Raw genomic sequence first — 26,987 nt, forward strand, 5'->3', positions numbered from 1 at the left:
CCACACAAATGGAGGCTGGACTAAGCTATAGTACAACAGGATACATTGTTTTAGATGAAGCAGTATCAACCTTATTCTAATAATGTGCACACCCTAGTTTTTCTTTGGTAAATTCCAGAAAAAATATGTGTGGACTATTCACATATATAAGGTATGTCATATGTGTGTTAGACAAGGTGGAGACAGGACAAGTAACATCCAGTATCTCTAGTTTTCACAATCCAGTAATCCTCCATAACCATTGATTAACTGTTACTCTGTAGATTTGTGACATGCCTTCTTAGTCAGCACGTTCCTATACTTTCATACTAGCTGTAGCTTCATGGCCTAGCACATCGCTAGAATCAGATTAAACAGATTATAGGTTACAGCATTTCTTGGTGGATCAGTGCTGTTGTGTCATTAGTTGTGTTTGTTTTGTTGCTAGTGGCATGTACCGGGTAGTGGGCTTTGAGGTGGAGGCTCAGAGTGTTGACATAATGCAGCTGAAAATAGAGAGAGATACCTGCTCTATTCCGGATCGACCAAAGCCTCAGTTTGTCAACAGACACGGAGGAACAAAATTGTATTTTACCTACTCAGTTGAATGGCGAGAATCTGCTGTAAGCTGGGCTTCACGCTGGGACATATATCTTGGCATGAATGATGTACAGATCCACTGGTTCTCCATTATTAACTCGCTGGTAGTAGTTTTCTTCCTGTCAGGTGAGTGAGTTTTATTAATTAATTTTTTCTTTCCTTTCTTGCAGTGGTCGCCAACATTTAAGTCATTCCGGTCTGGACCTGAATATCTCTAACAAACGTTCTGGACTGGGCGTTTTTAAGGATTTAAAAAAATTCATGTACACTATCTGTACCTGTAGAAGATACATCATTCTTTTTTCTTTGTGTTTGAGCATCTAGTTTTGAAAGATGTTGTTTATTTCATGTCAGCTATAATTTGAGAATTTAAAATTGTTTATATGTTATACCATATTTTGCGAATGAAAAAAAGTATGATGGATTACTAAGACAGTTTTTTGAAATTCTGTTATACCCTATTTTGATAACACAAAATGTGCATTGAAATTACAAAACAACAACAATAATGAAAATGATATAAAAATAATAACTGTTAAATAATAATAGTATTAACAATAACAAAAAATGGGAGCTCTTATGAATTTTTATGTATATATATTTTTATGTGACAATAGTGGCTCAGAAGGTGATAATATTGAAGGTATGTAATTATAATTTTATGCACAAATGAAAATATTATTGATATCCGAATATGAATTCGAGACAGCATCTTGCATTTCATAATGATTGGAATTTGTTGTACAGCCTACCACATGTTCCTGCACATTTCATATGTGCGTGAATACATAAGAATATCTAGATATTAGTTAACTTTTCTGTCTTTTTTCTAGATAGGAGGGATTACAATTACATAATATATTGAAAATATCACTTCCATCAAGCACTTGTTTTCCAGAGAAGCTATGTTTTAGAGCACATTGAGTGACACCTAATACACACCCGTTGACAACATCATAAATTCTCTAACATAGACAGATAATACTGCCATCTCCTGAAATACTTTATTAACTAATACATGAAGAAACACGATGTAGATGCCAAATTGCCTGCATAGCTACTTCTTCATTTTTAGTGAATCGGCAAACCTTACTGCGGGCTATGTTCACAGTGCAGCGTGAACATAATATTGGCTGCTGGGAGCTATGCTCGCAGTTAGACTGGAAAGTGTTAAAGATGTTCAATACCTAGTCATTAATTTTAGGGTCATGAAAGCAAACACAAGTACAATGGATTTCCTCTTAACTGACCTCAGGTTAAACGCCAACCTGGTGAATAATGTTGCTTCCTGTTTCCTTTAGTTGAGAGTATCATTGCCGCTCGCGGACTGGATGCAATTTGTTTCATATTGCTTACGATAGCAGATGCTAATTTTAGTTGGTTTGCTGATTTTTTTTCAGTGCAGTAAGCAGAGGGGTGTACTCTTTTAGTGAAGGAAAAAATGAGTGCAGGGAAACGAAAATGAAACGTTTTAGCAATCTAGCAGAAACTTCATGCATTAGGATGTTTATATAAAGGTCAAACTATGCAGTTTAATTTGTAATAAATTAGAAGTCGGGGAAGAATGGTAAATGATTGGTGGTATAATTGAAAATCTCTGTTGGACTATTGTACTCCGGTGGAATCAGAGCTAGCACTTTGTACTTAATGCACTTTAAAGAAGCTGGCAAATGAAATCGTCTGTGATGCTTTATGGCTGCAGTTTGTACAACAGCAGAGAGAATTGTCTGCTACAGACGTTATGTTCATGAGGAAGTTCAAAAAATTATTGGACACAAGAGGGCAAAACTCCAGTATAGATTTTAAGTAAATTCACTTTCATATCCATTAGTTCAAATCAAGTTATATATAGAAAGACAGGAACATTGAAAGGAACACGTAATAGGATAAACGCAATGACAGGAATACGAATGACTGGACTGGAATACGAACTGTCGTGCAATTCTACCGTGTTGCTGAAGATCGAAGAACACTGTCCATACTAATCGCCAACGTCCGGGAGACTGGGCAAGGCATATAGAAGAAGAAGAATAATGACAGGTCAGTGTGGAAGAGTTTCAGTTCTGTATTGTCTTAAATTCATTTTATTGGTAGCCTACTTGAATACAATAATTCAGCAGCTGTCTGACGATGAGATGGCAACCCTGCTTTAGAAAGCCAACAGTAGTGGCTGGGAAGATTCGGACCATGTGTCTCCTTGCAGTCTGCAGGCCTTCGGGCTGAGCAGTGGTAGTTGGTAGGTTGATGTTCATCAGGAGTGAAGCACCGTAGGGAATAGCTTTTATTAATTTTATGATGGATTCTAAGTTGTTTTAAAAGTTTATTTAGTGAATAAGTGATCATGTTGCAAAGTGAAAAAATACAGATGTTGGACCATGAATTCAATCTAATATCATGAAAGACGCTGACATTGGTATGTATGTATGTATGTATGTATGTACTGTACTCTAATTTTGTCTTTTTTTTATAAATAATTTGTAGTATTGTCGATTGTAACTGAACAAATTTATAAGCCTAATGTGTTTTGGGAAACATGATCAAATATGTAATTATAGTACTGTAAATTACTGAATAAGTAAGTTATTTATATTATTATTGTTGGTTTAACCATCTGTTTCATTCTCTGATCAAGGGTCACTCCAAAACCTTCCAGTTAAGAGGATGTCGCCTGTATATATTTTTTTAATGTGAGGAAATTTCTGTAGAAATTTAAGCTGCAAGTATACATCTCAGAAATATGATTGGAATACTATATTTATTTATTTATTTATTTATTTATTTATTTATTTATTTATTTATTTATTTATTTATTTATTTAAATCTAACCGAAGACATTCTAGGTTTGCCGAATGACATAGAATAATACACAGTATTTTTTATGGAAGATGATAAATCAGATTAACCTTTAAAATATTGATTGATTGATTGATTGATTGATTGATTGATTGATTGATTGATTGATTGATTGATTGATTGATTGATTGATTGATTGATTGATTGTGCTTCAGACAGGTACAAACCTGATGATGTGAAACACATATAGATTTAGATAAAAACAAATATTAAAGTAAAATTATAATATCTCTTATGAAAGTCCTTGTAAAATAAAGTCATAAATGAAATAAAAATACACTTTTCTTCAGCAAACATAATATTACAAATACCGGTATTCAGTTACATATGCACATAGTATAACAAGGTAGGCCTATTAAATATATTACAATTAAAATGATTTACGAACGGCTTTAAAATTGCATTAGTACTGTAATTATACTTGATGGTAGTGATGTTATCGAAGATAATAATGATGATGAGGTAGATGGTATAACTAGAAACTAGAAAGATAACTAAAGTTATGAGCTTAACAATAGGAGTCAGCAAAGTGGGGTTTTAACTTAGAGTAGAAAACAATTAAGGTATTTGTTTACATTGTTTTACTATGGACGTGTATGTAGTTGCAAATATATCTAGTGTGTACTCATTGCTATATTTATTAAATATTTTCATTGAGTTTAACACTGGTGAATTACTATGTTGTTGGGTTCTTGATCTAGAGCAGTAGAAAGTAACATGTTTTGGGCATGTAGATGGATTAGGGACAGACAAGTTGAATGGAGAGAGCAAGTTAGAGCTACCAATAAGATTGTTAAATAATTTGTAGACAAATAGAAGAACTGCAATTACTTGTCTTTTTGCTAAGGACTTATAGCCAAGTTGTTTCATTAAGTCATCATACGAATCAAATTTAGGGTAATTATTAGTTATTTTGTACGTAAGGTATCTAAGAAATTTGTTTTGCACCATTTCAACTTTGTTTTCTTATAGTTTAAAGGTGGGATTCCAAATGGTCGATGGCCGGGCTGAGTTTCTCAGACGGTTAAGGCGCTGGCCTTCTAACCCCAACTTGGCAGGTTCGATCCTGGCTCAGTCCGGTGGTATTTGAAGGTGCTCAAATACGACAGCCCCGTGTCGGTAGATTTACTGGCACGTAAAAGAACTCCTGCGGGACTAAATTCCGGCACCTCGGCGTCTCCGAAGACCTTAAAATAGTAGTTAGTGGGACGTAAAACAAATAACATTATTATTACCAAATGGTCGATGCATATTCTAGCCGACTTCTTACAAAGGAGTTGTATAATAGCTTTATTGCCTTGGTATTTGTGAAGTTACGTGTGCATTTCTTAACAAATCCTAATATTCTGTAAGTATCTCCAACAACTTGGTTTATGTGTTGAGAGAACATCAATTTAGCATCAAAATGCACACCAGGATCCTTTATAGAATTCACTGATGACAGATTAGTATTCAAAATATTATACAAGTGACTAATTTTATTTTTATTCCTGGAAAATACCATTGCATGACACTTGTTAATGTTAAAATCTAACTTATTGATAACGCTCCAACGTGATATGCTATTGAGGTCTTTCTGAAGAAATCTACAGTCCACCTGTGAACTAATGGTTTTGAAAATGTTTAGCCTACATTATCTGCGAATAGCAATATGTTTGAATACTGTATGCATTTAGGAAGGTCATTAATAAGTAGTAAGAAGAGTAATGGTCCAAGATTTGAGCCCTGTGGGACACCAGATCAAGTATTGTAATACTCAGATTCAAATCCTTTATAAGACACAAATTGTTGTCTATCAGAGAAATATGATGCAAATAATTTTATTACGCTGTGAGAGAGTCCATAAAAAGCTAAGTTATTTAAAAGTACATCGTGATCAACTTTATTGAATGCTTTTCTAAAATCTGTGAAAACGATATCAACTTGGCCTATAGGTTATATTAACCATGTTAACCCGTGAGTGGTCGCAATATGAGATTTTTTTCTCACATTATTTTGTATTGAGAGTTTAAATTTTCAGTGATGCAAGGGAAGTGACTGCTCTCTCTTCTAGCTGAGTTTATAACTGTTGTGAGTAAGGCGATTCAGATTTGAAGGGTAAGCATCCCCTCCTCTAGTCAGAACAAAGATTCGTACGGGTTCATGTGCCCTGTGTGAGAGGTTCTCTCATTGCGTGACCAGTAGTATTGGTATTATGTTGAAGTCAAAAGGAAACTTTCTCCTGTTGTAGATGTTAGTATTTGACTTCAGTCGCACGCAAAATGTTTTCCATTTGCAGTCATTCATAAATGAGTCTTCAAAAATTATCAGTCGAGGAAGAATGCTGGGTAACAAGCTCTGTTACAAACTCCAGCTAACTCAAATGTTAGAGAGAAGACCTATTTAGCTTTATTCTTGCATTTGTATTGCGACTGTCAAATGGTTCTGTATTAACAATGTTATTGGTTTTACATCCCAATAACTACTTTGTACGGTTTTCACAGATACTGAGGTGCCGGAATTTTGTCCCACAAGAGTTCTTTTACATACCAGTAAATCTACGTCTGACGTATCTGACCACCTTCAAATACTACTGGACTGAGCCAGGATCGAACCTGCCAAATTCCGCTCAGAGGTAGTCCCTTAACCCTGAGCCATTCAGCCCGGCACTCTTGTGAACATTACGTACCGACTGAACTAATGACTAATTTCCATTACGTAGTATTTTTTTCGGTAATATATGGCTAATCATTTCATTTTTTAATCTAAAATGTATAACGCAGACTTTGCGTCTCATTTCAGTAATTAGTTTCAATCCTACTCCCTGCAAAATTGTGGAAGATATATTTATTTTAAATGAAGTTTAATGTGAAAGAAAGTCTCATGTGCGACCACTCTTGTTACAATTCGGCTAGCAACCACTTGCGGGTTAAATGACATGAGCTCCATATAAATGATGTTGAAGAATCGAGGTGGAGTATTTGATTATTAAAACGATTACAGACATACCAACTCTCCCAATTTAAGCAGGAGAGTCCCTATTTTTGGTCCTTCCTCCCTCTCTGCTGATCGCAGAGACTTATTATCCCGATTTTGAGAAAAGATTTAGTATACCTGTATTTTTTTTTTTAATCCCAGGTTTTTCCTCATTCCTTAAGTAGCTGGAGAGAATTGATGTTCAGTGGGCACTGGCAAGACAGATGCAATCAGCTGGTGGTGTTCTTAAATACGACAGAATCTCTAACATAATGCTTTTTATTTTATCATTTCCACATCACAATGCCGAATGTGAGACTACTTTTTAGCATATTCACAAGGGCAGAAACTCAATTCAGATCGAAGCTTCTTGAGAAAAAGAATTCTTTAAAAATTAAACCTTACAACCCATCCAACAAGGCCAGTGCTTTGAGCATAAATCTAGTTCAGAAATGTATGAAGAGACGTAAGGCAGTTACAATGAAGAGCCATGTGTTACATGCATTATTTCAATGCGTATAAAATGCATTCAGTATTTCGGTATTCATAAATTAATTAATTAATAGGGGAAATCACATAATTTATTAAATATTCTTCAAAGTTACATCATCAATGATGTGTTGTAACATGTCGGGATGTGCTGCAAGAAAAAACTCCTGATTTTTTACTTTTGAAAGTTGGTGCGTCTGGCGTCTTGTCTTGCAGATTTCTCAACAGTTGATATTTTTGTCGGCGTGTCACGAAAGATTTGGGAATTGTTCCCCTCGCGCCAAAGAAAAATCCAATTACAGTAATTTTTCGAAGGATATAAGAATCCACGAAAGGGATGGTTTGATTATACCATATTTTCTCATTGTCCACGTCAGTCGGCTGAGAGGCTGAAGCAGTTCTCCTTGAGGGCAACTCTCCAGCACATGTGGTAAGGTTTCATACTCACTCCAGTGTCTGCAGTGACCTGTGCTGGTAGAACATCCTGGCAGAGTATGGACTGGTGCAACCATCGCTGTCATCTTCAACATCTCCTTCCATTGCAAAAAAGTTCAACCATCCCTTCCAGAAACCCAATAATTAATAGATAAGTCAAATTAAAAATCCATCTTTTGAATACTAATATTAAACCAAATAAGTTATAACATTTACTTGGAACTAGTTTCGACGCTGGTGAGCGTCATCTTCAGCCAAATATGAGAACAGGCAATCGTAAATATACATATCATCATTAAATCAATGCACATATAAACACTCTTAATATGGGACTTATGATGCCCCTAAAAGTATCTGGAGAATAAAACTTCAAATAATCACAATTTCAAAATCTTGAAGTCACGATTAGAACGACATTTAACACAATATAATCCTTTTCACTCAAGTTAGAACTTTGAAAGTATTGAGTTCGACTTAGAACTGTAAGATTCTCAAATAAATAAAAAGTCTTGTCATAAGTGAAATGTTTACAAAGGTTGAACCACATAGAGTTTCTCTGTAAATATGACAGTCACAATTAGAATGACACTTAATTATTTTACTCAAGATGGAATCTTGAAAGTCCTGAGTTCTACTTAGAGTAGGAAGATTCTCAATTTAAATAAAAGGTCTTGTCACAATTGATCAGAAGCAGAAATGAAACATGTATAAAGTTTCTTTATAAACTTATATCGTTGTTCTAATTGTGACTGTCATATTTACAGAGAAACTCTATATGTGGTTCAACCTTTGTATAACATTTCATTTATAACAAGACATTATTTATTTGAGAATCTTACAGTTCTAAGTGGAACTCAGTACTTTCAAAATTGTAACTTGAGTGAAAAGGATTATATTGTTTTAAGTATCGTTCTAATCATGACTTCAAGATTTGGATTTTGAAATTGTGATTATTTGAAGTTTTATTCTTCAGATGCTTTTAGGGGCATCTCAAGTCCCATAGAGTGTTTATATGTGAATTGATTTAATGATGATATGTATATTTACGATTGCCTGTTCTCATATTTGCCTGAAGATGACGCTCACCAGCGTCGAAACTAGTTTTCCAAGTAAATGTTATAACTTGTTTGGTTTATTAGTATTGAAAAGGTGGATTTTTAATTTTACTTAGCTATTATTCTCTGTTCAATATGGACTTAAAAATGAAATTCTTAAATTTAAACCCAAGAATTACAAGCAATCAGCTTCATTTCTCATATCAAATCTTATTTACATTAAATCAATAAAAGTAAACTTCTACCTGTTTGATACTATACATTTTCTTTATGAAAATTAATTATTTGTAGAACATGTTTCATTCCTTAGGAATATCTTCGCCCTTTTTTTTTGCTTTACATCGCACCGACACAGATAGGTCTTATGGCGACGATAGGACAGATCAGGAATGGGAAGGAAGCTGCCATGGCCTTAAGATACAGCAGCAGTTTAAGTTTTGAGAAGGACTTTTCCATGTCGATGTTACGTCTTAACCTCTTAACATACCAATTATTTACAAAATTGTGATCTTTTTTTACCTAATTTTTTAATTGTTAAAATGGGCTATTTATTGAAAACTAAAGACAGTGGTAACAATGAAAATATATTTTTCGAACTTAACAATGAAATATAAGCCACCAAAAAGATCTTGTTTTAAAATCCCGAGTATACTCGTTATATTTTTTATGGGTTCTAAAATAAATAACTCAGCACTAAACAGATGGTAAGTAATACAACATGACACTCAATACTGTTCATATGTTTGTGGCTGTGTGAAATGCCCTAAAACAAGGATCAACACACAATGCTACATCGGGCGGGAAAGCCGTCAAAACGAACTGCCTGAGTCACCGACATCCACTACGGTTGAGTCAGAGACATCTGTTTGCAAAAATAGGACCCTGAAGTAATAATTTCATAAACATTTGATGGAAATATTGAGAAACAAAAAGAAACGAGTATATTCGGGCTTTTAAATTAGGTACCGATCAATGAACGACATTCCCGAGTATACTCGGGATTTTATTTTATATAAATATATAAAACCACGAGTATACTCGGGCTTTCATGTTAAGAGGTTAATTAGACGTCTAGACTAGACGTAAAGCCGCATCAGTTGCTGCTAGATCCCTCTAAGGACGCAGTAGGTTGACAACATAACAAGACTTTGGGGAAACTTTTTCATAACATCAATTAGACAGCAATCAGCTGCAGAGGATCCTTTAACCCTTGAGCACTCGCGCTGGCGCACTGAGTGCGCCGCGTTTAAATAAACGGATATCCATTGTCGCACCAACAATCTGCTGATCTGTGTTGTTAGGTATTCCTGCAGTACAGTTTTAGCTATCTGTGTGAGAAGTCAAATAAATATTTCTCCAACAAAACGAATTAAACTGCGTTTTAAGTTCATCGTGTCACAAGTGGTGCACTCAGTGTGCCACGCACGTCATAACGTAAGTATATTTTTATTTAAAAATTACTTTTGTATTCACTACAATTGTCTTGCATTAGTTTTCTGTGGACTGTTTGTTGCTTTCTACGTGAGTCTCCAATAATCGTTCCCTTTATTTAGGGCTGGAAGAAATCTGTCAAGTCCACAGCTGAACTGGTTACTGAATGATGATCCTGATTTCGACAAAGCAGATGACTGTGAAAATGGGGAAGACAATTCTGAAACTGAAAATGAGAAAATAATTTTCAGTGGGCAGAAAGTGAATAGAATTATGACTCGGGGACAAGTGATGAAAGTTCTGGTGAAGCTGTGTTAGCCAAAAATAATTGTTTCATAGGAAGAGAGAAAATTTGTGTATGGAAGAAACAGTGTTCCAGTGGATGATCTAAGACTAAAGAAAAAATATTGTCAAAATATTTCCAGGACCAAAGGGCGAAGTTCATGGTGTAACAAGTGAACTGTCTGCTTTTCACAAAATTATTAACGTAAATATGATTGACAATATTGTAAACTTCACGAATTTGTACGTAGCTACCCAAGTTGAACGATATAAAAGAGAGAGAGATACCAAGGAAACGTTGCGTACTGAAATAATGACTTTGTTAGGCCTGCCATACCTTATTGGCACAAAGAAAGCTAATCACATGAATGTTAGGGAACTCTGGGCTAAAGATGCCACGGGAGTAGAAATCACAAAGGCAACAATGAGTTACAAATGATTTCTCTTTTTATTGACATGTCTTTGATTTGATGACAGGTCCACGAGGGTCAGAAGGAGAGCTCACAATAAACTGGCTGCAAGACGGAAGGTCCTTGATGCATTTGTGACAAACTGCAAGAACACTTACAATCTTATTGAGTTTGTAACCATTGATGAAAATCTCCAAGCTTTTCAAGGACGATGCAGCTTTGTTCAGTTTATTCCAAACAAGCCAGACAAATACGGAATAAAGTTGTTTTTGCTTACAGATTCCAAAACCTTCTACACTGGAAATTTAGAAGTGTACTGTGGCAAACAGGAACAAGGACCTTATGACGTTTCAAACTCACCTTCGGAGATTGTTGTTAGGGTAGTTTCTCACATTGAAGGCACCAAAAGGAACATCACCATGGATAACGGGTACACTAGCTATCCCCTGGCAATGTCTCTATTAAGGAGAAAGTTACATGTATTGGAACACTGAGGAAAAATGAACGGGAAATTCCTGTTGAATTTCTGCCTCAAAAATATCGACCCGTGAAATCTTCTTTGTTCGGATACCAGAAGGACGTAACTTTGGTGTCATTTATACCAAAGAACAACAAGGCCATGCTGCTGTTATCCACCATGCATGACAGTGGTGTCATAGATGAAGAAACTGAAAAGCCGGAAATGATCCTGGATTATAATTCAACAAAAGGGGGTGTTGACACAGTGGATCAAATGTGCGGCACGTATACCACCGCACGCATCATAAGAAGATGACCACTGGCAATATTCTATGCCTTCTTGGGCATAGCTGGGATACATGCACAAGTGATCTATTTTTCAAATGAAAGTAACGGAAGAGAACCGAGGAGAATTTTCTTGAAAAATTTGTCATTTTATCTGATGGAACCACATCTAGTTGAAAGAGCTAAGTTACTGACTCTTCCTGCAGATGTTTCTGTTTTCCTCCAGCTTTTCAAGAACCCTGAAGAAACAAATGTTGTGGAGCCTTCTCTGAATAAACGAGGAAGATGTGTAACTTGTGGACATGCTAGAGAAATAAACACTACCATAAGATGCACTTCATGACACAGCTTCGTCTGCAAGCAACATGTAAACATCGCATATACTTGTGAAATTGCAAGAGTGCACCATCCAGTGATACAAAATAAACAGGACAAAACAGTGATGTCAGATTTAAATTCACGAGCTACAATATGCTGTAATAATTACAGTTATGATTGTTAACACGTGAAAATAGACTGAACTGATGTCATATTTGAATGCACTCCTTGTATTAAAATACACTTGTTAATTTTAGTATAGAAGGTAAACCTAACGTTTAAGTAGAGGCTTAGTGAATTTATATGACAATATTATATTGTAATGTAATTAGGGAGGTAAAAAAAAGCTAATATATGTAAAATATTTCAAGAATTAATTGATGAACGATAAAACATAAAATTTCCTTAACTTTGATGAAAACATTAACATACTTAATGAAGCACTCAGTGCACCACGCGAGTGCCTGGGTGACAAAAAAGAACGCGAGCGCTCGAGGGTTAATAAAGAAAAAATTCAAGAGACCCATTTTCACCAAATTAAATCAAACGACAATACTCACTTTGGAAAAGAAGTGCAGCTGAAGAGAATAGTTTTTTAAAATTAAGATATATTTTCTGGCAGGTCTCCTGCTCTTCATTCTCATAATGTGCCCACACCATTGAAGTCTATACTTCTTTATTACCCTGGTAATAGGGATCTCAGTGCCGGCCACCTTCCTGTTTACTTTATTCCTGATTTTGTCATTTATAGTTGTTTGATTCATAGTTCTAATGGATATCATTTCTGTTCCCTGAATTCTGCTGTAGTCACTAGTTAGTAGATTACTATGTGCCTCACACCATCTGTGAGAATTGATGAAGTAGGTGTGGTGCAGGGTTGTTTTTGCTTTTTTTGTAGTATATTGCTGTCCCAGAGGGGGTTTCTGACTTGATTGTAAAAGTTTGATGCTTTCTCTGTTCTGCTGAATATTTCATGCTTGATAGTGTTGTCTTTGCAGATTGTGCTTCCGAGGTACTGATTCTAACTTTGTTCCAAAAAGAGGTTTAAGTTTGTTCCTTTCCTCTTGACAGTCATTTCTGCGGTCGTTGTTTTACTTACTTTCATCGCAAAGTTATAATAGTAATAAATTCTGTATTAATCATCATAATTAATAAAGATACAGCACACAAATAGTGTATGGTATAAACAAAGTTTGTCATATGTACTGTCACCTCACTATTACAGAAGTTCACAATGGATAATCCCCATTTTTTGCATGTGATTACATCATATCGACTGCAGTGCTCACTGCACAGCTTGCAAACACAGGTTTCGTCATGGTCATGGAAGTACTCAGTGGTGCACAGTTTATGGTGATACCCATGGACCACCATCGAGTTAACGAAATGTTGCATGTCTTGATTAATCTTTGTCCATGTTCTATTCATAATCACCTCCGTTGAGCAAAAATCGAGCCAGATTTCTTCCCTCTTCTTCACTCTGTCCTTTCCCAAGCGTCTGTGGATGGAAGCCCTCGCTTCATTTGGAGGTCCTTGATGAAGAAGGTCTCCTTTGCAAGTTTATATGCAAGCCTTGATTTTGTGTATTTTGATATTCCCAGTGTAGCTTTCAGGAAGCACGACTTGACTGCTTCAGTTGTCTTCAGCTCAGCCAGACCCAGTTTATCCCATACATTTTCCAGTCAATATGTGGCAATTGGCGCAATTTTCGCATTGAATAGTTTCATAGCAGTTTCTAGTGAAAGCTTGGTAATTGTTTTAATATCATATATTGCTTTGGTGGCTGCCGTTGCTCTAGACTTTATGTGAATTCTATAGGTTGTTGTTGTTGTTTGCATGGTCAGTCCTAGATACTTAAATGTATTGACAGTCTTGAGGACTGTAGATCCTAGGTATATCTGTCACTTGCGGCCTCTCGGCCAGCTTTCCGAAATGTCATTTTCACTGTTTTATCTGTGTTAATTTTCATCTTATCTTTTGCCCACCTGTCTAGATTGTCTACAGCTTTGTGCACAACATGTTGGAAACTTGATCATCAGACCATGTCGTCTGCGTATAAATATATTTTCAAATCCTCTATTCTTTGCTGAGTAACCTTTACCACATCATACGTCAAAGTGTTAAACAACAAGGGGCTTAGTGGGTCTCCTTGGAGTACTCCGTTGGCCTGTATGATCAGTTTCGAAGTCGCGACTTGATCATCAGTTTGTATGTAATTTGTCGTCAGTATGTTGTTTATCAGAATTAAATTAGAATCTAGCGGGTTCCACCTTTTCAATACAAAATACAATGTTGTTGGATGGTATTTACAACATTATTTATTACAGAACATGTTTCGGTGTTGACACCATCATCAGCTGCTCAGAAAGTGCGGAAAAACTTGGCAATCTAAACATTAAACAACATATTGTCATACGTAACTCCTTAATATACATATATACAAACAATAGAATATTGCACTAGTTAAATCCTAAAACATCTACAGTAAATTATGCTATATTAAAACTCTAATATGTAACAAGAGAATTCTTGTAAGTCATAAATATAAAATTTCTCGTCTGTTTGATGAGTTGTCTTCACATTCCTTAATGTCTGTGATTTTGTACTATCGTACTATCGAATTCAAATGCGAACTTAAGATTGAGGATTTAAAATTGTATGCAGTCCATTTGATGTTAAAATGTTCATTTCATGTATATAATAACCACTTTGATGGATTAAAAGCTCGTTATATACAATATGATTGTTAAAACTGGGCCGTCTTCTTAAATTTATTAAGTACAACAAACTTCGTATTTTTAATGCTGTATGCGTGGTTGGAACTGTAATTTCATTTGTCCTACAGTTGTTAGGCGGACATGTCTTCTCAGTTCAATAGAACCCTGCAATAATGAAACCCAATGTTAAGAGAAAAGCGAGAATATTGATAAAGAAAACTAATTGAATCTAACTGTTGATACGGTTGACTCACCTCTAAAGCTGTGTAATTCACGTGACGGCTGCAGCGCAATGAGTGTGTCTGCTAGTATCTTGTGCTCTGTGATGAAGCGCCAGGGAAGGAGAAGTAGGGGCGGCAAAGGGGCAAAGGGGATGTTTCTAGAACGTCAAACTTTTTGGGAGAGAGTCCGGGGGCGTTGTGGATAAAGACAGTAGTAAGCAAAGTTGTTATGTAGAGTTCGGAATACGCTCGAATTTTCTGGAATTTTTAACTTGTTAAGTAATAGAATCAAACAATCAAATAATATCTTGGGTTTTTCCGAGATTTCATTCGGATTCAGGTTAGCGTTATAGTATTGGTCTAGATGTATTAGACATGCCTCCGTAATGTCAAGCTTCTGTCCCTTAGACAGTGTTTCCATGATCTTGAGGTCTGTATCTATGTCTGTGAATTTATGTTTGTACTCATGGATATGCTGGCCTACCGCTGAGAATCTGTGATATTTTACAGCGTTAAGGTGTTCCTGATACCTGACATTAAAGCTACGCCCAGTTTGCCCTATGTATCCGCTTCCACAGTCCCTAAATTCGAACCTATATACCCCTGATTTAGAATATGGATTGACTTTGTTGACAATCGAAACATTATGTAAAACTGTTGTACTTCTATTATCTGTCTTGAATGCGATCCTAATGTTACGTTTCCTGAAAATATTTGTAATTCTGAATACATCTTTATTAAACGTGAAGGTTGCAATTTCCTTTGCTTCTATTTTATTTTTCATCAGACTCGTGTGAGGGCGATATTTGAATTTGCTTATTATTCGTTCTATAAAATTCTCTTTAAAACCATTAGCTTTAGCCATAGCTCGAATGATGTTCAGTTCCTTGTCCAAGTTTTGTTTGGACATTGGTATACTAAAAGCGCGATTCACCAAGCTGTTATGGGTCGTGCATTTATGAGCTAAGGGGTGTATTGAATCATTACGTATTGTAACTGCAGTTTGTGTGGGTTTTCTGTAAATACTAAAAGACAATGAAGAAGCGTGTCTATTGATCTTTAGGTCCAGATAATTAATGGATTTTTCTATTTCGGATTCTAAAGTAAATTTTATATCCGTATCTATTGTGTTAAGATTATTAAGAGTCGTAGAGGCGTTGGTTATGCGTTCATCCAAGATAACAAACGCATCGTCTACATACCTAGACTAAAATAGAACATTCTTGAATTTTTCATTATTAATTATTTGTGTGTCCTCTAGAAAATCTAAATAAATTTCTGCCAAAATTCCTGAGGCCGGAGACCCGATTGCAAGGCCGTTTTGTTTATAAATGATCTGGTCGAAAGTGAAATAGTTGTTATTGATCAGCAATTTTAAAACCGTCATGAATTCATCAATTTCAAGCTTGCTTAAGTGACTGTATTTTTTCAAATTTTTGGCAATAATGGGGAGCAATTTATTAGTTTTGATATATGGAAACATATTTACTATATCAAAAGAATGTATTGTGTGGTGATCCTGTAATTGAAATTTAATTAATTCTTTAGTGAATTCTACGGCATTCTTTACGGATTTATTTGCAGTGAATCTGTAATGTTGTTTTAAGAATTTTTGTATATACTGCGCTAATTTATAAAGGGGGCTAGGTCTGTAATTGATAATTGGCCTAATGGGGACTCCGACCTTGTGGATTTTTGGCAGTGCTTTAGCGATAGGAAGGCCGGGGTTCATGCTAATTAATTTCTGCTTCTCATATTCATTAAAGAGGAAAGATGTCTTCAATGTTTGTTTCAATTGCTTCTGCAGTGACTTGAATCGGGTCCTTCTTAATAATAGAAAAAGGGTCATCATTAAAAAAGTTTTTTGTTTTTTGGATGTAATCAGCTTTATGCATGATAACGGTTACGTTGCCTTTATCTGCTTTAGTGACTATAAGCTCTTCGTTTTTTATTTTCTTTTTAAGTTCAAATATTTGTTTCCTATCCTTCAAAGAATCTTTAGGGATGACAAACTTATTATTATTATTATTATTATTATTATTATTGTACCGGGCGGTACACCTCCACGCCTCTAATTTAAAAATTGCGCCAGGTGAAACTCCTCTGCTGGAGGAAGTCTGAACTTTATCTACGCTGTTAATTCTTTACCTTCTCAGAAGATGTCACTACCTGTAAATTTTGGAGTTTTAGAACTGTGTCACTTTTGATGTGTTTTTGTTTCGCTTGAAGTAAGAAGTGTGAACTTTCTCTTCTAGAGGACACTACTGAAGATCTACAATAGTGCAACCTAGTGCGGAGTCAAAGAACTATTTTTTTTTCGAGAAAATTTAATTTCAAGAGTTTGTTCTTTGTTAAATTTCTTTCTGTCATTGTTTAAGTTGGCAATATTTACCCCTTTCTTCCCCTTGTTATGAATGTATCCAATCCCGTATTTCTTCTATTAATTTCTGACCAATCTGGTGTATCTTCCCCCAACTTGAATCTGTTGCGGGGTCCTACCCAATAAAGAGTTTGTGGGAGGGTGTTTTCTTTCCCCTAACGCCTAGAACCTTCCGCGAGAGGATATAAACTGCTGATTTTCGGGTCTCCGGGCCACTTCTGTTCCATCTTTCAGTGTGTAAAGTACATAGCAGGGGGCGGGAAGCGCCTCTTTCTTCGGCGACAGTCAACAACCAGGTAATGGCCGATTAATTACTTCTTTTCTTGCTTGCTCAGCAGTTTAACTCTCGGGGCGGGTTCTAGGCCTTCCACCATGTAACTTTCCTTTAAAATGTAAAAAAACTACTGGTATCTATTCTATCTTTCAAACGACATATCGGGATAGAGAGTGCTTAACCCTCTCGAGCTCCCACTCACATCGTCTTGAGGTGAACTTATTTTTCTCAACCAATTCTTCCGTAATGTAATGTAAATTGTTATTAAGTCACCTCTGTAGTATGGGATTAGCCCTTGTATTAATGGCCTAGTGCCAAGTAGGTCTTAAGCAAAGTGTATTAGGAGTGCAAGTTCGCCTCCTCTCAAATTGTATTTTAGAGGTCATGTATTAACTTTCTTGTTATTTAACAGACCTCAGTAGGTTGGGTATTTTACCCCTGTGTATACGTCCTTGGAGGACAGCTTAAAAGTGGAGTTTGGAGTGGCCTATGATAGGCTTGGATTTTAAGGGGAAGTTGCCCTTTATTGAAAATTGTGTCTCTGCCTCAAGGAGGCTTTTGGGTGTAATTGGAAGCAAATGTTTCTGGCATGTTTGGGGGTTTTCGGCCCCTTTGTTGTATGGTGTTCATTGTAAGGTTGGGCTCTTTGCTCAAGAATTATGTTTCTGACTTTTGAAGCCCCAAATGGGGTACCTATGTAAATGTATTTTTCAATCGTGTTTCGGCTACTAAGTACCTGTTCTATTTGTTGTTACCTAATTTTGCAAAGAAAATATAACCTTGTTAAATTTTAAAATTAATTTCACTTTAGTAGCTTGAGACCTATTCACCACCCAGCACCTTCTTTCATGCATAACCACCACCAAAACACGGTAACAAGTGGTAGCAGAGCGTGGTTGAATGGGTCTCAATTTAGCCCCTTTTGACGGCTAGACATTGTTTTGATCCGAACTCTAACCATTTTCTCAGCTGCTGGAATTTTTTGACCTTTTCAAAATTGTTCTGTCACCATGCCCGGCCCTCGCGATGTTCTCCATCTTAATTATTTGCGCAAAGAGGAGTTGATCTATGAATTAAATATCAGAAATGTGCAATCTGGAGGCACGGTTGCAGTAGACACTAACAAGCTTAGAGAGTCCCTTGATTTGCCCATTTCCATCCCCAATTTGGGAGAGAAAGAAATTGACGATTCTCTTTCCACGATCACGGAGAATGTTACTGGGCTAGCTTCTGTAGTTAGTTTTTTTGATGAAAATGATCCGTCTCCGAATCAAATTAAGCGTGTGCAAGGTAGGCTATATCATTTTTCGAATAGGGTTAACGATCTGTTGTCTCTAAAACTGAATGACGTTCAGAGGAAGGAAGCTAGTACGCTCCTGGAAAATATTTCCGAATTATCTAGTAAGGTCACTCAATTGTTAACTGGGGAAGTTCCTCCCAAATCTGATCAACCCACCATAGTGAATACTGGTAGTGAGGAAGCGCCTCCCAAGGGAGAAGTAAATAGGAAAACCATTGCTGCCCAAACTATCTCTGCCCCATTGGACAACGAGCCTGAACGCCGTGCATCGTTGAGTAACATCCGTTCTGAATTAACTTCTTTGCCATTGAAACCTTTACCTACTATGTCACCCGGGTTTAGTAGCTTACCTCATCCATTGGCAATGTTGCTCAGAGGTATATCTAAGTTTTCCGTTAATACCACCAGAGATGTAATTTCATTTTTAAGATTTCTAGTTGAATTTCAGGATCATGCCCTTGTGTTTTCTCTTTCTGCATGTCAAATTTTGCAAATTATTTATCCGTATGCTATAGGTATTCTCTCAGATAAAATCGTAAGAGCCATTGCCGAGCAATCATCTATTGAGGATTTCCATGCCCATTTGCTAGCTAATTTCATCCCGGCTAGGGCCAGGTCCTCCCTTATTCAGAAGTACTATTACCGTGTACAGCGCTTGGATGAAAACTTGGCAGACTTCATCCAAGATATTAAGTTTTATACTAGGGTGTTTGCCCTTCATTTTCCTGAAGATCAGATTGTACAGGCTATTGTGGAAGGCATTTCACCATCTTATAGGTCATACTTGTGTTTCGCGGCGTGCCCGCAAACTTTCTCTGAACTTGAAGCGTTGGCCGTCTCAGCGGAAGGAGTTAGATACGCCGATTCTTTGCGTGTAGCGAAAGAACCCCCGCCTTCCTTTAGTAACACTCGGCCTCCACCTCGCCGACCAGTCACACCCCGTAAATGTTATGCTTGCGGGTCGCCTGACCATCTTCGCAATAAATGTCCATTGGTCAAAACTAGTAGGGCAAATAATGGAGCTGGTTCAGCACAAGGCTGTTTTAAATGTGGGGCCTTCTCACATATCGCCAAGAATTGCCCAAACTCGAATAGCACCCCCTCCTGCTCAACTTCTGGTGCAAATTCTACCTATGCCAATAATAAAAAGTGACTAGTGGCTTCGGCTGAGTCGACTAATCCATCTTCCCGAGACTCAGCCCCTGGTAAACAGGTTGTAAATTCAGAGAACGATCAGCCTTCAAATTTATCTTTTGAATGCCCTAAAGAATGTCTTAGGATTGCGGCGGATACCCCTGCACCTGTTCCTTTTCTTAAGATTGAGTTAAATAACGAGCCTATAACAGCCCTCTTAGATTCAGGCAGTGTTTGTTCGATTATTTCGGCTGAATGGTATTCTAAATTGAAATCGGTTTGTAAACTTCCTGACTATGTCTCTTCTCCTGTTCAATACGTTTCGGCTAATTCATCTCCATTAGAAATTCTAGGTTCCTTACTGGTCAAGATTCATATTTTTAAGTTTACATGGAAAATTAAATTGTTTGTGGCCAAGCAATTGTCTTGCCCCATTATATTGGGAGCTGACTTTATTTCTCACACTGGTCTTGTGCTCGATCTCCAGTCTAGGTCGTGCACATTCAAATTTGCTTCTAGTTGTAAAATACCACTATTAAAGTGTAATTCTGTGTCATGTTCTTCTATTTCGCCTACCCAGGATGAGATGTTGTTAGACCTTAGACATCTACCTGAGGAGCAGGCTGATAGTATTCGCAAACTGTGTCAGTCGTTTCCCGAGGTGTTCTCTGATACTCTTGGTGTTACTGACCTTATTGAATACAAAATTGAGGTCACGGATTCGATTCCTGTCCGTTTTCCACCTTATAGGCTATCTCCACCTAAAATGAAGGCTCTGAAAGAAATTATCGATCAGATGTTGAAGGATGGTATTATTAGGCCCTCTAAGTCGGCGTATTCATCGCCTATTTTTCTAGTCCCGAAACCCCAAGGAGGCTTCAGGCCTGTCATTGATTACAGGGCTCTCAATCGGAAGGTGGTGTTGCAATCTGTGCCCCTTCCTGACCTTCATTCTTGTTTTTCATGGTTTCGTAAGGCCAAGTTCTTCACCATCTTGGACTTAAATCAGGCCTATAATCAAATTCCCCTTGCCGAAGAGTCTAAACACCTTACAGCGTTTGCTACGGACTGGAATTTATATGAATACAACCGCGTGCCTTTCGGGCTCCCTACGGGAGCAGCTGTGCTCACTAGGCTACTAGATAGGGTCTTCTCCGACATCAAATTCGAGTACTTATATCACTATTTAGATGATGTCGTCGTATTTTCAGAGACTTTTGAAGAACATCTAGATCATCTGCGAGAAGTTCTCGATCGCCTTCGTAAGGCTGGGTTAACTGTTAAGTTGTCCAAGGTTGCCTTTGCTAAGCCCTCTATGTCATTCCTAGGGCATATTGTGTCACCCGATGGTGTAGCAGTCGATCATTCTAGAACACAGGCCATCCGTGATTTTAAACCTCCCAAGGACATTAAAGGTATCGCCAGGTTCATTGGTATGGTGAATTTCTTCAGAAAGTTCATTCCTAACTTTGCTAATAGAGCGGCGCCCTTAAACCTTCTTCGTAGGAAAGGCATCAAATTCGAGTGGGGACCTTCTCAACAAGCCGCTTTTGAAGACCTTAAATTAGCACTTTGTAATGCCCCTGTACTTGCTATGCCTGATTTCTCGAAGAAATTCATCGTCCAAACCGACGCGTCGTCGTCAGCGGTAGCTGCAGTCCTTCTTCAAGAGACTGAACTAGGGAGGCGCCCCATCGCCTATGCGTCTAGGACATTGTCGGCTCAAGAAGCCAAGTATTCCATCTATGAGCTCGAAGGTTTGGCAGTCTTATTCGCCTTAGAGAAGTTCCGCCTCTATCTGGAGCATGTCAAATTCGACCTGGAGACAGATAATCAAGCCCTAAGCTGGGTCTTAGGTAGGCCGCGTCGTACTGGTCGTATAGCCCGCTGGGCTATTCGTATTTCCGCCTTCCAGTTTGATGTTAGACATATCAGAGGTACCGAAAATGTTGTTGCTGATGGACTCAGCCGTATGTTTCATAACGACGTCGAGACCCACGAACCGGTCGACAGTTCAACACCTTCCGAGTCCATACTATCTGGTGTTAATGCCATCTTAACAGATGCTCCCATGCTTTTTAGGGATATTGAGAAATACCAACGTGAAGATCCAACGCTGGCTCCGATAATGGAAACCCTTTCTTCTGGGGAACATGTTGTCCCTTATGTTCTGAGGAATGGTGTTCTATGTTGCCCTTCGAGGCATGATAAGTTGATGAAAGTTGTTGTTCCAGCGGTTCTTGTACCTATGATCTTCAAGTATTATCATGAGACCCCATTAGGAGGGCATCTTGGTATCTTTAAAACTCGTGAAAAAATTCGTGAAATGTTCATCTGGAAAGGTATGGACGGTGAAATCCATGAACTAGTAAAGGCTTGTAAATCCTGTTTGATTAGTAAACCAACCATGTCCACCAAGGTAGGCCTCTTGTCTTCTCAACAAGCGTTGCGCCCCATGGGACGCCTGTATATTGATTACGTAGGACCATTCCCCCAGTCAAAGGGTAATGCCAACAAGTTCATCCTTGTGTGTGTAGATGGTTTTACCAGATTTTCTTGGTTATTTCCAACTAAGCTGGCTACCGCTCAGTCTACCATTACTTGCTTAAATTCTATTTTTGCTTCTTTTGGTCCGTGCCAATATATTGTATCTGATAATGCTAAGGCTTTTACATCTAATCTTTTTCGTAAATTCTGTTTTGACTTGTCCATCTCTCATGTAACTACTTCTGCTTATTACCCTCAACCATCCCTGGCTGAACGGGTTAATCGTAATCTCAGGTCCGCACTTATTGCCTATCATCATGAAGATCATTCCAGGTGGGACACGTCCCTGCATTGGTTAGCTTTTGCTTTGAATTCGGCGGTTCATGAATCTCATAAGTTCACTCCAGCTTCCTTGATGTTCAAGTTTGTTCCCAACACGCCGCTCTCTAACCTCTGGTCTCTGAGTGACATTCTGCCTGAGACAATAGATCCGGACAACATTAAAGATCTTTGGAAGAAGGCTAAAGCTAATCTTAAAGTATCTCATGAAAAGGTTAGGGAAAGGTATGATCGTGGACGGAGACCCACCCCTTTAAAGGTAGCTGACCAAGTAATGGTCAAAAATTTTGTTCCCGCGGGCAAGCTTGCCCCCTGATTCCTTGGGCCATGTGTTATTCTCGATTTCCTCACCCCGGTTACGTTGTTATTAAGCAATCCAGCCACCGAGAGGATATTTAGGGTTCACCTGTCCCAGGTGAAACCGGTGTAATTTCTGTGTTAACTTGCTTCATATTATTTTGAAAGGATATGAAGGTTATTTTTTTTTTTTGAGTTTCGCTTTTAAGGCATTCTGCCCCTTCTGTAATATTTTGGTTTTAGATGTAAGCCTTTTGTAAAACCTGCCCCGATCCGTTAAACTGCCATCCTGTCCTTGTCACGGCCATTACCACGCTCCCGTCTCCTGCTCCACCTTACACAGTGGCTTAACTTATGCCATGGATATCTGCACGCCGCTGACCCCTCAACCTCCTCACCAAGACTGTACCCTCAAAGAAGATGATAGTCCAACACAATTCTGCCGCCTAGCTTTAATGTTTCAGTGCCCCCGCAGCCGCGCGGCGCTGTCCCGCGGCTGGGTTCGAGGACGGGCCCCCTCGGCCCCAGCGAGGACGACGTGTGCACGGCGAGCCGGAGCTCTCCTCCCGGCCAAGGCTGATGTGCGGCGCACGACCTGCTACTTGCCCGCAGCCTGTATATGTTCACCGCGGGCGCGGCGTGCTTCAACACCTCTGCTCCCCTCATAGTGCGGGCGAGCGGTATCTCAGGGTACTTGAGGGGTCCGAGCGGCCTCCTTTGGACGCAAGCCGCAACGGCCGGTCTGGCCATCCCACTTCATCACCATCTACTACATGAACAGTTACTATAAGTAATGACTACACTTGGGAATTCAACTGCAATATTTGGTGGACTTTGAAATTTTTTTTTTTCCTTCACTTTCAAGTATAAAAAGTTATCTTCAGAAATTCAACTTCTACAAATATAAAGACTTTACTTCATCTGCAACAACAAAATTTTGAAACTAAATCAAACCAAATTAAGAAATCTTATAAAGGCTTCTGCAATCAATCTTCATATCCACAGCATAACTTGGACCTTGTTTCAAACAGATTTCATGTGTCACCCCTGGAGGAACTTTTGGGGGGGGGAGGTCTGTACCGGGCGGTACACCTCCACGCCGCTAATTTAAAAATTGCGCCAGGTGAAACTCCTCTGCTGGAGGAAGTCTGAACTTTATCTACGCTGTTAATTCTTTACCTTCTCAGAAGATGTCACTACCTGTAAATTTTGGAGTTTTAGAACTGTGTCACTTTTGATGTGTTTTTGTTTCGCTTGAAGTAAGAAGTGTGAACTTTCTCTTCTAGAGGACACTACTGAAGATCTACAATAGTGCAACCTAGTGCGGAGTCAAAGAACTATTTTTTTTCGAGAAAATTTAATTTCAAGAGTTTGTTCTTTGTTAAATTTCTTTCTGTCATTGTTTAAGTTGGCAATATTTACCCCTTTCTTCCCCTTGTTATGAATGTATCCAATCCCGTATTTCTTCTATTAATTTCTGACCAATCTGGTGTATCTTCCCCCAACTTGAATCTGTTGCGGGGTCCTACCCAATAAAGAGTTTGTGGGAGGGTGTTTTCTTTCCCCTAACGCCTAGAACCTTCCGCGAGAGGATATAAACTGCTGATTTTCGGGTCTCCGGGCCACTTCTGTTCCATCTTTCAGTGTGTAAAGTACATAGCAGGGGGCGGAAAGCGCCTCTTTCTTCGGCGACAGTCAACAACCAGGTAATGGCCGATTAATTACTTCTTTTCTTGCTTGCTCAGCAGTTTAACTCTCGGGGCGGGTTCTAGGCCTTCCACCATGTAACTTTTCTTTAAAATGTAAAAAAACTACTGGTATCTATTCTATCTTTCAAACGACATATCGGGATAGAGAGTGCTTAACCCTCTCGAGCTCCCACTCACATCGTCTTGAGGTGAACTTATTTTTCTCAACCAATTCTTCCGTAATGTAATGTAAATTGTTATTAAGTCACCTCTGTAGTATGGGATTAGCCCTTGTATTAATGGCCTAGTGCCAAGTAGGTCTTAAGCAAAGTGTATTAGGAGTGCAAGTTCGCCTCCTCTCAAATTGTATTTTAGAGGTCATGTATTAACTTTCTTGTTATTTAACAGACCTCAGTAGGTTGGGTATTTTACCCCTGTGTATACGTCCTTGGAGGACAGCTTAAAAGTGGAGTTTGGAGTGGCCTATGATAGGCTTGGATTTTAAGGGGAAGTTGCCCTTTATTGAAAATTGTGTCTCTGCCTCAAGGAGGCTTTTGGGTGTAATTGGAAGCAAATGTTTCTGGCATGTTTGGGGGTTTTCGGCCCCTTTGTTGTATGGTGTTCATTGTAAGGTTGGGCTCTTTGCTCAAGAATTATGTTTCTGACTTTTGAAGCCCCAAATGGGGTACCTATGTAAATGTATTTTTCAATCGTGTTTCGGCTACTAAGTACCTGTTCTATTTGTTGTTACCTAATTTTGCAAAGAAAATATAACCTTGTTAAATTTTAAAATTAATTTCACTTTAGTAGCTTGAGACCTATTCACCACCCAGCACCTTCTTTCATGCATAACTACCACCAAAACACGGTAACAATTATTATTATTATTATTATTATTATTATTATTATTATTATTATTATTATTATTATTATTATTATTAACCGTTTTGTTCAGCTGTTTCTTTACTTCTATTCTGACTTCATCCTGTGAGTCGAGTGGCAATTTTCCGAGTGTGATTTCTGTTTCTATAATCAGATTTTTAGTTACTTTAGCTTGATTGAAGTTCGGCCAATTATGTTTAGGTCCTTTCTCAAGGATAAGTCTTTCCTCTTCGTTCAAGTTGACATTGGAAAGATTAATGAGTGGAGTATCACACCGTGGAAGCTTCACTTCTAAGATACGAAACCTTTATGGGGAGGATATTCTCAAAGCTACTAGGCAGTTCGACAACCTTTGAAAGAAAATGAGTAACTACCTGGCTTGACTCGCCTTTCTGAAACGCTGCAGGGACAACAGCATTATACCAGCATGTGTGAGACTGAAATATCACACCAAGAACCGACGGACTGACCGTATTCTTCACGAAACCAGCATAAAACTCCTCAGAGAACGGATCAGTGACATAAGACAGACTCTGGACTACCTCAACAATAAATTATTTTCATCTCCACCTGCAACTTGCCAGCACTTTGTCGCTCAATTACTGGACCTCGTTAGACAGCATTAGCAACACACAATCCCAGCGTACACTGGAACTAGCCACTGCCAAGCAAAACAAGAAATTCAACCGCCTCTTACAAAAACAGAAACCGAAACCACCTGCTCCACTGAAGAAGAATGTAATAGTAAACCTCGCAGACAAGCCACTCAGTGAACCTACTACCTCGGTCTTGAGAAAAGGACTCAACTACGCAGTAGCTCCGAATAGTATACCGGTAGAAGAAATAATTAGCAAAGTAGAAATTGCAATCCGGCACCTTCCTACCGAATCTGTAGAGGAGATCAGACAGGATATATCATGTCTACTGAAATCCGCAAAGCTGCCACCATCCAATTTGACTAAAGAAGAAATTCATGCCCTAAAAACACTATGTCAAGATACGCAAACAATTATCCTACCCGCAGATAAAGCCAACACTACAGTGATAATGACACGCACAGACTACATTCGGAAAATAGAACAATTACTCACAGATTCTACATACAGGAAAATTAGGAACCCTACCAACCGCATTAAGAACAAACTCCACACACTAGTAAAAAATTCCAGTATCCCAGCCGAAGTACAGAAGAAACTGATATCCTCGGACCCGATACCTCCAAAATTGTATGGCCTGCCTAAAATCCACAAAGAAGGCATACCTCTGCGACCTATCGTGAGCACTATAGGCTCTCCCACGCACGATATCGCCCGTTACCTAGCTGGACTACTTCAGCCACATACAGGAAACACTGAAACCTACGTGAAGGACTCCCGACATTTCATTCAGCTCCTTAAGGACCAATCAATTGAAAGTATGGACCTATTAGTAAGGTTTGACGTCACGTCACTTTTCACCAAGGTGCCGATAACAGAAGCATATCCGCTATTAGACCAGAAACTTCCAGAAGACCTGTCAACACTAGCTAAAGAATGCCTTAGCGCCACTTATTTCTATTTCAACGGGGAGTTCTACGAACAGACAGAAGGGGCCGCGATGGGGTCGCCACTCTCTCCAGTAATAACAAACATGTATATGGAACACTTCGAACAGAAAGCCTTAGCTACATCTGCCCTGAAACCGAAATGTTTTCTCCGTTTTGTGAACGACACCTTTG

General features: G+C 38.3%; 1 protein-coding gene across 2 annotated transcripts in view; it reads left to right on the forward strand.

Annotated features, from left to right (window-relative positions):
* TM9SF4 (transmembrane 9 superfamily protein member 4) overlaps positions 1-26,987 on the forward strand; it is a 221,945-nt gene that overhangs the window by 83,264 nt on the left and 111,694 nt on the right. For both annotated transcript variants that reach the window (XM_067145470.2, XM_067145471.2), the window contains exon 5: positions 428-705. In XM_067145470.2, the coding sequence (XP_067001571.1) occupies positions 428-705 (278 nt within the window). The remainder of the gene's footprint in view (positions 1-427; positions 706-26,987) is intronic.

Source organism: Anabrus simplex, chromosome 4, assembly GCF_040414725.1.
Source record: "Anabrus simplex isolate iqAnaSimp1 chromosome 4, ASM4041472v1, whole genome shotgun sequence".
NCBI classification, from domain to species: Eukaryota; Metazoa; Arthropoda; class Insecta; order Orthoptera; family Tettigoniidae; genus Anabrus; species Anabrus simplex.